The sequence below is a fragment of the Oncorhynchus gorbuscha genome, unplaced genomic scaffold, assembly GCF_021184085.1.
Source record: "Oncorhynchus gorbuscha isolate QuinsamMale2020 ecotype Even-year unplaced genomic scaffold, OgorEven_v1.0 Un_scaffold_6:::fragment_8:::debris, whole genome shotgun sequence".
NCBI classification, from domain to species: Eukaryota; Metazoa; Chordata; class Actinopteri; order Salmoniformes; family Salmonidae; genus Oncorhynchus; species Oncorhynchus gorbuscha.
Genome location: NW_025745437.1, coordinates 146,309 through 159,526, shown reverse-complemented (window position 1 = coordinate 159,526; position 13,218 = coordinate 146,309). Strand labels below are relative to the sequence as shown.

At 45.5% G+C, this 13,218-nt stretch overlaps 1 protein-coding gene across 1 annotated transcript in view; it reads left to right on the top strand.

Moving 5' to 3' along the window:
* LOC124019008 (laminin subunit alpha-5-like) overlaps positions 1 to 13,218 on the top strand; it is a 189,856-nt gene that overhangs the window by 133,811 nt on the left and 42,827 nt on the right. The window contains 6 exon segments of the mRNA XM_046334352.1: positions 2,335 to 2,489; positions 3,862 to 3,994; positions 4,746 to 4,848; positions 5,365 to 5,478; positions 6,489 to 6,674; positions 8,687 to 8,829. Coding sequence (XP_046190308.1) covers positions 2,335 to 2,489; positions 3,862 to 3,994; positions 4,746 to 4,848; positions 5,365 to 5,478; positions 6,489 to 6,674; positions 8,687 to 8,829 — 834 coding nt within the window.

Genomic DNA, 13,218 nt, shown 5'->3' with positions numbered 1-13,218 from the left:
ACATTAGCCTGCTGGCCTTAATGAGTCTATAGGAACATTAGCCTGCTGGCCTTACTGAGTCTATAGGAACATTAGCCTGCTGGCCTTACTGAGTCTATAGGAACATTAGCCTGCTGGCCTTAATGAGTCTATAGGAACATTAGCCTGCTGGCCTTACTGAGTCTATAGGAACATTAGCCTGCTGGCCTTACTGAGTCTATAGGAACATTAGCCTGCTGGCCTTAATGAGTCTATAGGAACATTAGCCTGCTGGCCTTACTGAGTCTATAGGAACATTAGCCTGCTGGCCTTGCTGAGTCTATAGGAACATTAGCCTGCTGGCCTTAATGAGTCTATAGGAACATTAGCCTGCTGGCCTTAATGAGTCTATAGGAACATTAGCCTGCTGGCCTTAATGAGTCTATAGGAACATTAGCCTGCTGGCCTTAATGAGTCTATAGGAACATTAGCCTGCTGGCCTTAATGAGTCTATAGGAACATTAGCCTGCTGGCCTTAATGAGTCTATAGGAACATTAGCCTGCTGGCCTTAATGAGTCTATAGGAACATTAGCCTGCTGGCCTTAATGAGTCTATAGGAACATTAGCCTGCTGGCCTTACTGAGTCTATAGGAACATTAGCCTGCTGGCCTTAATGAGTCTATAGGAACATTAGCCTGCTGGCCTTAATGAGTCTATAGGAACATTAGCCTGCTGGCCTTAATGAGTCTATAGGAACATTAGCCTGCTGGCCTTACTGAGTCTATAGGAACATTAGCCTGCTGGCCTTAATGAGTCTATAGGAACATTAGCCTGCTGGCCTTAATGAGTCTATAGGAACATTAGCCTGCTGGCCTTAATGAGTCTATAGGAACATTAGCCTGCTGGCCTTACTGAGTCTATAGGAACATTAGCCTGCTGGCCTTAATGAGTCTATAGGAACATTAGCCTGCTGGCCTTAATGAGTCTATAGGAACATTAGCCTGCTGGCCTTAATGAGTCTATAGGAACATTAGCCTGCTGGCCTTAATGAGTCTATAGGAACATTAGCCTGCTGGCCTTAATGAGTCTATAGGAACATTAGCCTGCTGGCCTTACTGAGTCTATAGGAACATTAGCCTGCTGGCCTTAATGAGTCTATAGGAACATTAGCCTGCTGGCCTTACTGAGTCTATAGGAACATTAGCCTGCTGGCCTTAATGAGTCAATAGGAACATTAGCCTGCTGGCCTTACTGAGTCTATAGGAACATTAGCCTGCTGGCCTTACTGAGTCTATAGGAACATTAGCCTGCTGGCCTTAATGAGTCTATAGGAACATTAGCCTGCTGGCCTTACTGTGTCTATAGGAACATTAGCCTGCTGGCCTTACTGAGTCTATAGGAACATTAGCCTGCTGGCCTTACTGAGTCTATAGGAACATTAGCCTTCTGGCCTTACTGAGTCTATAGGAACATTAGCCTGCTGGCCTTACTGAGTATATAGGAACATTAGCCTGCTGGCCTTACTGAGTCTATAGGAACATTAGCCTGCTGGCCTTACTGAGTCTATAGGAACATTAGCCTGCTGGCCTTACTGTGTCAATAGGAACATTAGCCTGCTGGCCTTACTGAGTCTATAGGAACATTAGCCTGCTGGCCTATAGGAACATTAGCCTGCTGGTCTATAGGAACATTAGCCTGCTGGCCTTAATGAGTCTATAGGAACATTAGCCCGCTGGCCTTAATGAGTCTATAGGAACATTAGCCTGCTGGCCTTACTGAGTCTATAGGAACATTAGCCTGCTGGCCTATAGGAACATTAGCCTGCTGGCCTTACTGAGTCTATAGGAACATTAGCCTGCTGGTCTATAGGAACATTAGCCTGCTGGTCTATAGGAACATTAGCCTGCTGGTCTATAGGAACATTAGCCTGCTGGTCTATAGGAACATTAGCCAGAGCTATTTAGGAAGGATATCACACCTGGCACAAATGATTGTCTTGTTCTGTTTTTTTGCTGCTGAAGGGTTCCCTATACCTGCGCCCTATACCTGCACCCAGAGGGGAGTAGTTTAAAGTCCAGGTACAGGGGGTGGCTTGGGTCTAAAATTATTTTGTGAGCTTTGCCCCCCTGAAAAAGTCCCTGACAAAACATCAGATTAGATCTCTGATTTCTGTACCATTATTACAGTTAAACCCTTATCTAAAAAACCTCTCTCCTTTAAACCCTCTCTCTCTCTCTGTCTTTGGGAGGTGAGTCTGGGTATTTTGGCTGCAGCTTGTGAAGCGTGTTTTTTTTCAATCCCTTAGAAGTTTTTTACACACCAGACTTCCTCCGTGCGTGGTGACGAGGTTAACCCCTTTCTAAAACCTCTCCTAGGACTATGAGCGTCTGGCAGCCCAGTTGGATGGTTCCAGGATGCCCTTGGCAGAGAAGGTGTTGGAGTTTTCCCCCTCCGCCAGTAAGATACCCCTGGTGGAGGCAGCAGAGAAACATGCTGAACTACTCAATGAGCTGGCCATGAACCTCGCCAGGTGAGGAGTTGATGGACTGATAAACTAATGGCCTGATGGACTGATGGACTGATAAACTAATGGACTGATGGACTGATGAACTGATGGACTGATGGACTGATGGCCTGATGGACTGATGGACTGATGGCCTGATGGCCTGATGGACTGATGTCTGATGGACTGATGGACTGATGGACTGATGGACTGAGGGACTGATGGACTGATAGCCTGATGGACTGAGGGACTGATGGACTGATGGCCTGATGGACTGATGGACTGATGGCCTGATGGACTGATGGCCTGATGGACTGATAAACTAATGGCCTGATGGACTGATGGCCTGAGGGACTGATGGCCTGATGGACTGATAAACTAATGGCCTGATGGACTGATGGCCTGATGGACTGATGGACTGATGGCCTGATGGACTGATAAACTGATGGCCTGATGGACTGATGGACTGAGGGACTGATGGCCTGATAAACTAATGGCCTGATGGACTGATGGACTGATGGCCTGATGGACTGATGGCCTGATGGACTGATGGACTGATGGCCTGATGGACTGATGGACTGATGGCCTGATGGACTGATAAACTGATGGCCTGATGGACTGATGGCCTGATGGACTGATGGACTGATGGACTGATGGCCTGATGGACTGATGGACTGATGGCCTGATGGACTGATGGACTGATGGACTGATGGCCTGATGGACTGATGGACTGATGGCCTGATGGACTGATGGCCTGATGGACTGATGGACTGAGGGACTGATGGACTGAGTGACTGAGGGACTGATGGACTGAGGGACTGATGGACTGAGGGACTGATGGACTGATGGACTGAGGGACTGATGGACTGAGGGACTGATGGACTGAGGGACTGATGGACTGATAAACTAATGGCCTGATGGACTGAGGGACTGATGGACTGATGGACTGATGGACTGAGGGACTGATGGACTGAGGGACTGAGGGACTGATGGACTGAGGGACTGATGGACTGATGGACTGATGGACTGAGGGACTGATGGACTGAGGGACTGATGGACTGAGGGACCTGATGGACTGATGGACTGAGGGACCTGATGGACTAAGGGACCTGATGGACTGAGGGACTGATTGACTGAGGGACCTGATGGACTGATGGACTGACTATACTTGGTATATTGGTTGATTGATAGATCGATAGATCGATTGATTGGTTGGGCAGTTGGTATATTGGTTGATTGATTGGTTGATTGATTGATTGGTTGGGCAGTTGGTATGTTGGTTGATTGATTGATTGGGCAGTTGGTATGTTGGTTGATCGATTGGTTGATCGATTGATAGATAGATCGAATTGTTATAAATGTAGAGCTGGCTTCATGTTTTCTCCTCTGTGTGTTGCAGTGTGATCTCCAACACCAACGAGGACGGTTTCATCCAGCGAGCCGCGAACGCGTCCCGGGCGTTCTCCGACATCGTAGACGCCGTCAGAGCCGCTGAGACTGCTGCCAACCAGGCTGCTATGGACGCACTGGCGGTAAGGGCAACACATACACATGTTTCCTATGTTGTGAGGACCATGATAGAGGACACACAAAATACACTCTCTAAGACTCATAGAAACAACATTACGAGATATGTGTGGCACCTATACATTGCCATGATGGACATAAGAAGATAACATATGTCTGTTGTGTTGATGTTGTTGTTGATGTTGTTGTTGTTTATGTTGATGATGTTGTTGTTGATTATGTTTTTGTTGTTGTTGATGTTGTTGTTGTTGATTATGTTTTTGTTGTTGTTGATGTTGGTGTTGTTGATCATGTTGTTGATGTTGTTGATGTTGATGTTGTTGTTGATGATGTTGTTGATGTTGTTGATGTTGTTGTTGATGTTGTTGATGTTGTTGTTGATGTTCTTGTTGATGATGTTGATGTTGTTGTTGATGTTGTTGTTGATGTTGTTGTTGATGTTGTTGATATTGTTGTTGATGTTGTTGTTGATGTTGTTGATGTTGTTGTTGATGTTGTTGATGTTGTTGTTGTTTATGTTGATGTTGTTGTTGTTGATGTTGTTGATGTTGGTGTTGTTGATCATGTTGTTGATGTTGTTGTTGATGTTGTTAATGTTGGTGGTGTTGTTGATGTTGATGTTGTTGTTGTTGATGATGTTGTTGTTGTTGTTGATAATGTTGTTGATGTTGTTGATGTTGTTGTTGTTGGTGTTGATGTTGTTGATGTTGGTGTTGTTATTGTTGTTGATGTTGATGTTGTTGTTGATGTGTGCAGAATGTACAGGATAAGGACCTGGGCCAGACAGCTAAAGGTCTGAGGAAACACAGTATTGAACTGTTGAACCAGGCTGTCAAACTACAGGAAGATGTCAGTAATGGTGAGAGCCTGATGCCCTTTTTGATTCCCTCCTTCCCCAGGGTCCGTATTCACAAACAGGAGTGCTGATATCGGATCAGCTTTGCCTTTTAGGTGGTAACGAATAAGATTATATGAACAAGGCTACACATGGGGAGAACTGTTCCTAGATCAGCTTTGCCTTTTAGGTGGTAACGAATAAGATTATATGAACAAGGCTACACATGGGGAGAACTGTTCCTAGATCAGCTTTGCCTTTTAGGTGGTAACGAATAAGATTATATGAACAAGGCTACACATGGGGAGAACTGTTCCTAGATCAGCTTTGCCTTTTAGGTTGTAACGAATAAGATTATATGAACAAGGCTACACATGAGGAGAACTGTTCCTAGATCAGCGCTCTTGCCCTGGGACGTTTCAAAAAAATATACAGGCCCAGATGTATGTCTGCTGAATGCTTGCTGTTGTGTACACTTCCTTTAATAGCAAGACAAAGTGCCAGTCTTGTCATAACGTAGTATTCCGTGTCTGCTGTCAGATTTGAAACTTCAGCTCCAGGATGCTAAGACTCGTCTGGATGAGGCCAGAGACAAACAGGAGACTCTACTGAACGACCTAGAGATGGTGCAGAGTAGCCTCAACTTCAGTCGAGGTAAGGCCAGGGATAAACGGGAGATCTATTGTGAAAAACAATATCTATACTCACACTTGTTGTACACAAATGTTACTCACACCCAACCCTTATCCTGACCCTAGCTCACACCTAATCTTAATCCTGACCCTAGCTCACACCTAATCCTAATCCTGACCCTAGCTCACACCTATTCCTAATCCTGACACTAGCTCACACCTAATCCTAATCCTGACCCTAGCTCACACCTATTCCTAATCCTGACACTAGCTCACACCTAATCCTAATCCTGACACTAGCTCACACCTAATCCTAACCCTAGCTCACACCTAATCCTAATCCTGACCCTAGCTCACACCTAATCCTAAACCTGACCCTAGTTCACACCTAATCCTAATCCTGACCCTAGCTCACACCTAATCCTAATCCTGACCCTAGCTCACACCCAACCCTGATCAAATCAAATCAAATCCAATTTTATTTGTCACATACACATGGTTAGCAGATGTTAATGCGAGTGTAGCGAAATGCTTGTGCTTCTAGTTCCGACAATGCAGTGATAACCAACAAGTAATCTAACTAACAATTCCAAAACTACTGTCTTATACACAGTGTAAGGGGATAAGGAATATGTACATAAGGATATATGAATGAGTGATGGTACAGAGCAGCATACAGCAGATGGTATCGAGTACAGTATATACATATGAGATGAGTGTGTAGACAAAGTAAACAAAGTGGCATAGTTAAAGTGGCTAGTGATACATGTATTACATAAGGATGCAGTCGATGATGTAGAGTACAGTATATACATATGCATATGAGATGAATAATGTAGGGTAAGTAACATTATATAAGGTAGCATTGTTTAAAGTGGCTAGTGATATATTTACATCATTTCCCATCAATTCCCATTATTAAAATGGCTGGAGTTGGGTCCTGACCCTAGCTCACACCTTACCCAGGTAGAGGAGAACCTGATCCTGACACTAGACCCCAACCCACACCTCTATTCTCTCTCTCTTCCCCAGAGGAGACAGCTAGTGACATTGAGGAAGCTAAAGCATCTGCGGAGGAGGCCAACAGTACAGCAGCGAGAGTAAAGGACACCCTGGCCCCTCTCAAGGAGCAGCTGGACCAATGGCAGCAGCAGTACGGAGACGCCAACACCAACAACAATGACATCCACAAGGCCTTCCTGGAGGCCAACACCTCTGGTAGGTCTACTAGAGAGTAGGTCTGGTAGGACCACTAGACACTACTAGATAGTAGATCTGGTAGGACCACTAGACACTACTAGACAGTAGATCTGGTAGGACCACTAGACACTACTAGACAGTAGATCTGGTAGGACCACTAGACACTACTAGATAGTAGATCTGGTAGGACCACTAGACACTACTAGATAGTAGGTCTGGTAGGACCACTAGACACTACTAGATAGTAGGTCTGGTAGGACCACTAGACACTACTAGATAGTAGATCTGGTAGGACCACTAGACACTACTAGACAGTAGATCTGGTAGGACCACTAGACACTACTAGAGAGTAGATCTGGTAGGACCACTAGACACTACTAGATAGTAGATCTGGTAGGACCACTAGACACTACTAGATAGTAGGTCTGGTAGGACCACTAGACACTACTAGATAGTAGATCTGGTAGGACCACTAGACACTACTAGACAGTAGATCTGGTAGGACCACTAGACACTACTAGAGAGTAGGTCTGGTAGGACCACTAGACACTACTAGAGAGTAGGTCTGGTAGGACCACTAGACACTACTAGATAGTAGATCTGGTAGGACCACTAGACACTACTAGATAGTAGATCTGGTAGGACCACTAGACACTACTAGATAGTAGGTCTGGTAGGACCACTAGACACTACTAGATAGTAGATCTGGTAGGACCACTAGACACTACTAGAGAGTAGGTCTGGTAGGACCAGTAGACACTACTAGATAGTAGATCTGGTAGGACCACTAGACACTACTAGATAGTAGATCTGGTAGGACCACTAGACACTACTAGATAGTAGATCTGGTAGGACCACTAGACACTACTAGATAGTAGATCTGGTAGGACCACTAGACACTACTAGAGAGTAGGTCTGGTAGGACCACTAGACACTACTAGACAGTAGGTCTGGTAGGACCACTAGACACTACTAGACAGTAGGGCTGGTAGGACAACTAGACACTACTAGATAGTAGGTCTGGTAGGACCACTAGACACTACTAGATAGTAGATCTGGTAGGTCCTCTAGACACTACTAGATAGTAGGTCTGGTATGACCACTAGACACTACTAGATAGTAGATCTGGTAGGTCCACTAGACACTACTAGATAGTAGGTCTGGTAGGACCACTAGACACTACTAGATAGTAGATCTGGTAGGTCCACTAGACACTACTAGAGAGTAGGTCTGGTAGGACCACTCGACACTACTAGATAGTAGATCTGGTAGGACCACTAGACACTACTAGATAGTAGATATGGTAGGACCACTAGACACTACTAGATAGTAGGGCTGGTAGGACCACTAGACACTATTAGACAGTAGATCTGGTAGGACCACTAGACACTACTAGATAGTAGATATGGTAGGACCACTAGACACTACTAGATAGTAGGGCTGGTAGGACCACTAGACACTATTAGACAGTAGATCTGGTAGGTCCACTAGACACTACTAGACAGTTTCACTACACAGAGGCCTGGGACGCTGGCTTGACTTCCATTTTGAATATTGCTATTATAGCTGATAAGGATTGATTTGAATAAAGTGGTGTGTAGATATTTGTTAAAGTCTGCTTGAATTGGTAGACTGTAGCTCAGTTAGTAGAGCATGGCGCTTGTAACGCCAGGGTAGTGGGTTCGATCCCCGGGACCACCCATACGTAGAATGTATGCACACATGACTGTAAGTCGCTTTGGATAAAAGCGTCTGCTAAATGGCATATATTATTATTATATTATATTATATATTAAATTCAGAGGGGTAAAATGAGGAAGACACGTTTTGGTTGTGCAGCTGACTAGGTTTCCCTTTCCCTAAATGGTATTTAATATTTAAAGTTTAATATAACGTTTATTCGAACATTGTTCAAGGTAGAACATCTTTGCTTCTCTGATCATGCAAAAGACTGTGTTCAATGAAGAAACATTTGCTGAAGTCTGATTGGTTTAGACTGACAGAACATTTCTGTCGGTGTGTCTCTCCAGTGGGTATGTTGGGTGAGGCCATCCCAATACTGATGAAGAAGCTGGACAAGCTGCAGAACCACTCAGCCCAGATGCCCAACATCTCAGAGAACATCCTCAGGATCAGACAGCTCATCGCTGAGGCTCGCAAGGCAGCCAGCAAGGTATGGTGGCTCACACGGGACAAACATAGCCCAGATCCGCAATATGAATACATACGGTTTGATACCTGTGATTATACTGAACAAAAATATAAACGTAACCTGTAAACGGTTGGTCTGTAAGCGGTTGGTAGACGGTTGGTCTGTAAGCGGTTGGTCTGTAAGCGGTTGGTCTGTAAGCGGTTGGTCTGTAAACGGTTGGTCTGTAAGCGGTAGGTCTGTAAACGGTTGGTCTGTAAGCGGTTGGTCTGTAAGCGGTTGGTCTGTAAACGGTTGGTCTGTAAGCGGTTGGTCTGTAAACGGTTGGTCTGTAACCGGTAGGTCTGTAAACGGTTGGTCTGTAAACGGTTGGTCTGTAAACGGTTGGTCTGTAAGCGGTAGGTCTGTAAACGGTTGGTCTGTAAGCGGTTGGTCTGTAAACGGTTGGTCTGTAAGCGGTTGGTCTGTAAGCGGTTGGTCTGTAAACGGTTGGTCTGTAACCGGTAGGTCTGTAAACGGTTGGTCTGTAAGCGGTTGGTCTGTAAGCAGTTGGTCTGTAAGCGGTTGGTCTGTAAGCGGTTGGTCTGTAAGCGGTTGGTCTGTAAACTGTTGGTCTGTAAACTGTTGGTCTGTAAGCGGTTGGTCTGTAAGCGGTTGGTCTGTAAGCGGTTGGTCTGTAAACGGTTGGTCTGTAAGCGGTTGGTCTGTAAATGGTTGGTCTGTAAGCGGTTGGTCTGTAAACTGTTGGTCTGTAAACGGTTGGTCTGTAAACGGTTGGTCTGTAAACGGTTGGTCTGTAAACGGTTGGTCTGTAACCGGTAGGTCTGTAAACGGTTGGTCTGTAAGCGGTTGGTCTGTAAGCGGTTGGTCTGTAAACGGTTGGTCTGTAAGCGGTTGGTCTGTAAATGGTTGGTCTGTAAGCGGTTGGTCTGTAAACTGTTGGTCTGTAAACTGTTGGTCTGTAAGCGGTTGGTCTGTAAACGGTAGTTCTTTAAGCGGTTGGTCTGTAAGCGGTTGGTCTGTAAGCGGTTGGTCTGTAAACTGTTGGTCTGTAAGCGGTTGGTCTGTAACCGGTAGTTCTTTAAGCGGTTGGTCTGTAAGCGGTTGGTCTGTAAACGGTTGGTCTGTAAATGGTTGGTCTGTAAACGGTTGGTCTGTAAGCGGTTGGTCTGTAAATGGTTGGTCTGTAAGCGGTTGGTCTGTAAATGGTTGGTCTGTAAACTGTTGGTCTGTAAGCGGTTGGTCTTTAAGCGGTTGGTCTGTAAACGGTTGGTCTGTAACCGGTAGGTCTGTAAACGGTTGGTCTGTAAGCGGTTGGTCTGTAAGCGGTAGGTCTGTAAACGGTTGGTCTGTAAGCGGTTGGTCTGTAAGCGGTTGGTCTGTAAAATGGTTGGTCTGTAAACGGTTGGTCTGTAAGCGGTTGGTCTGTAAGCGGTTGGTCTGTAAGCAGTTGGTCTGTAAGCGGTTGGTCTGTAAGCGGTTGGTCTGTAAACGGTTGGTCTGTAAACGGTTGGTCTGTAAGCGGTTGGTCTGTAAACGGTTGGTCTGTAAACGGTTGGTCTGTAGACGGTTGGTCTGTAAGCGGTTGGTCTGTAACCGGTAGTTCTTTAAGCGGTTGGTCTGTAAGCAGTTGGTCTGTAAGCGGTTGGTCTGTAAGCGGTTGGTCTGTAAACGGTTGGTCTGTAAGTGGTTGGTCTGTAAATGGTTGGTCTGTAAACGGTTGGTCTGTAAGCGGTTGGTCTGTAAGCGGTTGGTCTGTAAACGGTTGGTCTGTAAGCGGTTGGTCTGTAAACTGTTGGTCTGTAAGCGGTTGGTCTTTAAGCGGTTGGTCTGTAAACGGTTGGTCTGTAACCGGTAGGTCTGTAAACGGTTGGTCTGTAAGCGGTTGGTCTGTAAGCGGTAGGTCTGTAAGCGGTTGGTCTGTAAGCGGTTGGTCTGTAAGCGGTTGGTCTGTAAAATGGTTGGTCTGTAAACGGTTGGTCTGTAAATGGTTGGTCTGTAAGCGGTTGGTCTGTAAGCGGTTGGTCTGTAAATGGTTGGTCTGTAAGCGGTTGGTTTCATGTTTCATGAGCTGAAATAAACTATCCCAGAAATGTTCCATACGCACAAAAAGCTTATTTCTCTATTTTGTGCACAAATTTGTTCACATCCCTGTTAGTGAGCATTTCTCCTTTGTCAAGATAATCCATCCACCTGACAAGTGTGGCATATAAAGAAGCTGATTAAACACCATGATCATTACACAGGTGCACCTTGTGCTGGGGGACAATAAAAGGCCACTCTAAAATGTGCAGTTTTGTCACACAACACAATGCCACAGATGTCTCAAGTTTTGAGGGAGCATGGAATTGGCATGATGACTGCAGGAATGTCCACCAGAGATATTGCCAGAGAATTTAATGTTAATTTCTCCTCCCAGACAGCTGATAAAACTGTGGGTTTGCACAACCGAAGAATTTCTGTAGAAACCGTCTCAGTGAAGCTCATCTGCGTGCTCATCGTCCTCACCAGGGTCTTGACCTGACTACAGTTTGGCATCATAACCGACTTCAGTGGGAAAATGCTCACCTTCGATGGCCACTGGCACACTGTAGAAATGTGATCTTCACGGATGAAAGTTTCAACTGTACCGAGCGATTTGGGCGAGCGGTTTGCTGATGTCAACGTTGTGAACAGAGGGCCCCATGGTGATGGTGGGGTTGGGGTATGGGCAGGCATAAGCTACGGACAACGAACACAATTGCATTTTAACTATGACAACTTGAATACACAGAAATACCGTGACGAGATCCTGAGGTCCATTGTCGTGCCATTCACCTGCCACAATCAGCTCATGTTTCAGCATGATAATGCACGGCCCCATGTTGCAATGATCTGGACACAATTCCTGGAAGCTGAACATGTTCTTCCATGGCCTGCATACTCACCAGACATGTGACCCATTGAGCATGTTTGGGATGCTCTGGATCGACATGTACGACAGCATGTTCCAGTTCCCGCCAATCTCCAGAAACTTCGCACGGCCATTGAAGAGGAGTGGGACAACATTCCACAGTCTACAATCAACAGCCTGATCAACTCTATGTGAAGGAGATGTGTCGCGCTGCATGACGCAAATGGTGGCAACACCAGATACTGACTGGTTTTCTGATCCACACCAGATACTGACTGGGTCTCTGATCCACACCAGATACTGACTGGTTCTCTGATCCACACCAGATACTGACTGGTTTTATGATCCACACCAGATACTGACTGGTTTTATGATCCACACCAGATACTGACTGGTTTTATGATCCACACCAGATACTGACTGGTTTTCTGATCCACACCAGATACTGACTGGTTTTCTGATCCACACCAGATACTGACTGGTTTTCTGATCCACACCAGATACTGACTGGTTTTATGATCCACACCAGATACTGACTGGTTTTCTGATCCACACCAGATACTGACTGGTTTTCTGATCCACACCAGATACTGACTGGGTCTCTGATCCACACCAGATACTGACTGGGTCTCTGATCCACACCAGATACTGACTGGGTCTCTGATCCACACCAGATACTGACTGGTTTTATGATCCACACCAGATACTGACTGGTTTTATGATCCACACCAGATACTGACTGGGTCTCTGATCCACACCAGATACTGACTGGTTTTCTGATCCACACCAGATACTGACTGGTTTTCTGATCCACACCAGATACTGACTGGTTTTCTGATCCACACCAGATACTGACTGGTTTTATGATCCACACCAGATACTGACTGGTTTTTTGATCCACACCAGATACTGACTGGTTTTCTGATCCACACCAGATACTGACTGGTTTTCTGATCCACACCAGATACTGACTGGTTTTATGATCCACACCAGATACTGACTGGTTTTATGATCCACACCAGATACTGACTGGTTTTATGATCCACACCAGATACTGACTGGTTTTATGATCCACACCAGATACTGACTGGTTTTATGATCCACACCAGATACTGACTGTTTTTCTGACCCACACCAGATACTGACTGGTTTTATGATCCACACCAGATACTGACTGGTTTTATGATCCACACCAGATACTGACTGGGTCTCTGATCCACACCAGATACTGACTGGTTTTCTGATCCACACCAGATACTGACTGGTTTTCTGATCCACACCAGATACTGACTGGTTTTCTGATCCACACCAGATACTGACTGGTTTTATGATCCACACCAGATACTGACTGGTTTTTGATCCACACCAGATACTGACTGGTTTTCTGATCCACACCAGATACTGACTGGTTTTCTGATCCACACCAGATACTGACTGGTTTTATGATCCACACCAGATACTGACTGGTTTTATGATCCACACCAGATACTGACTGGTTTTATGATCCACACCAGATACTG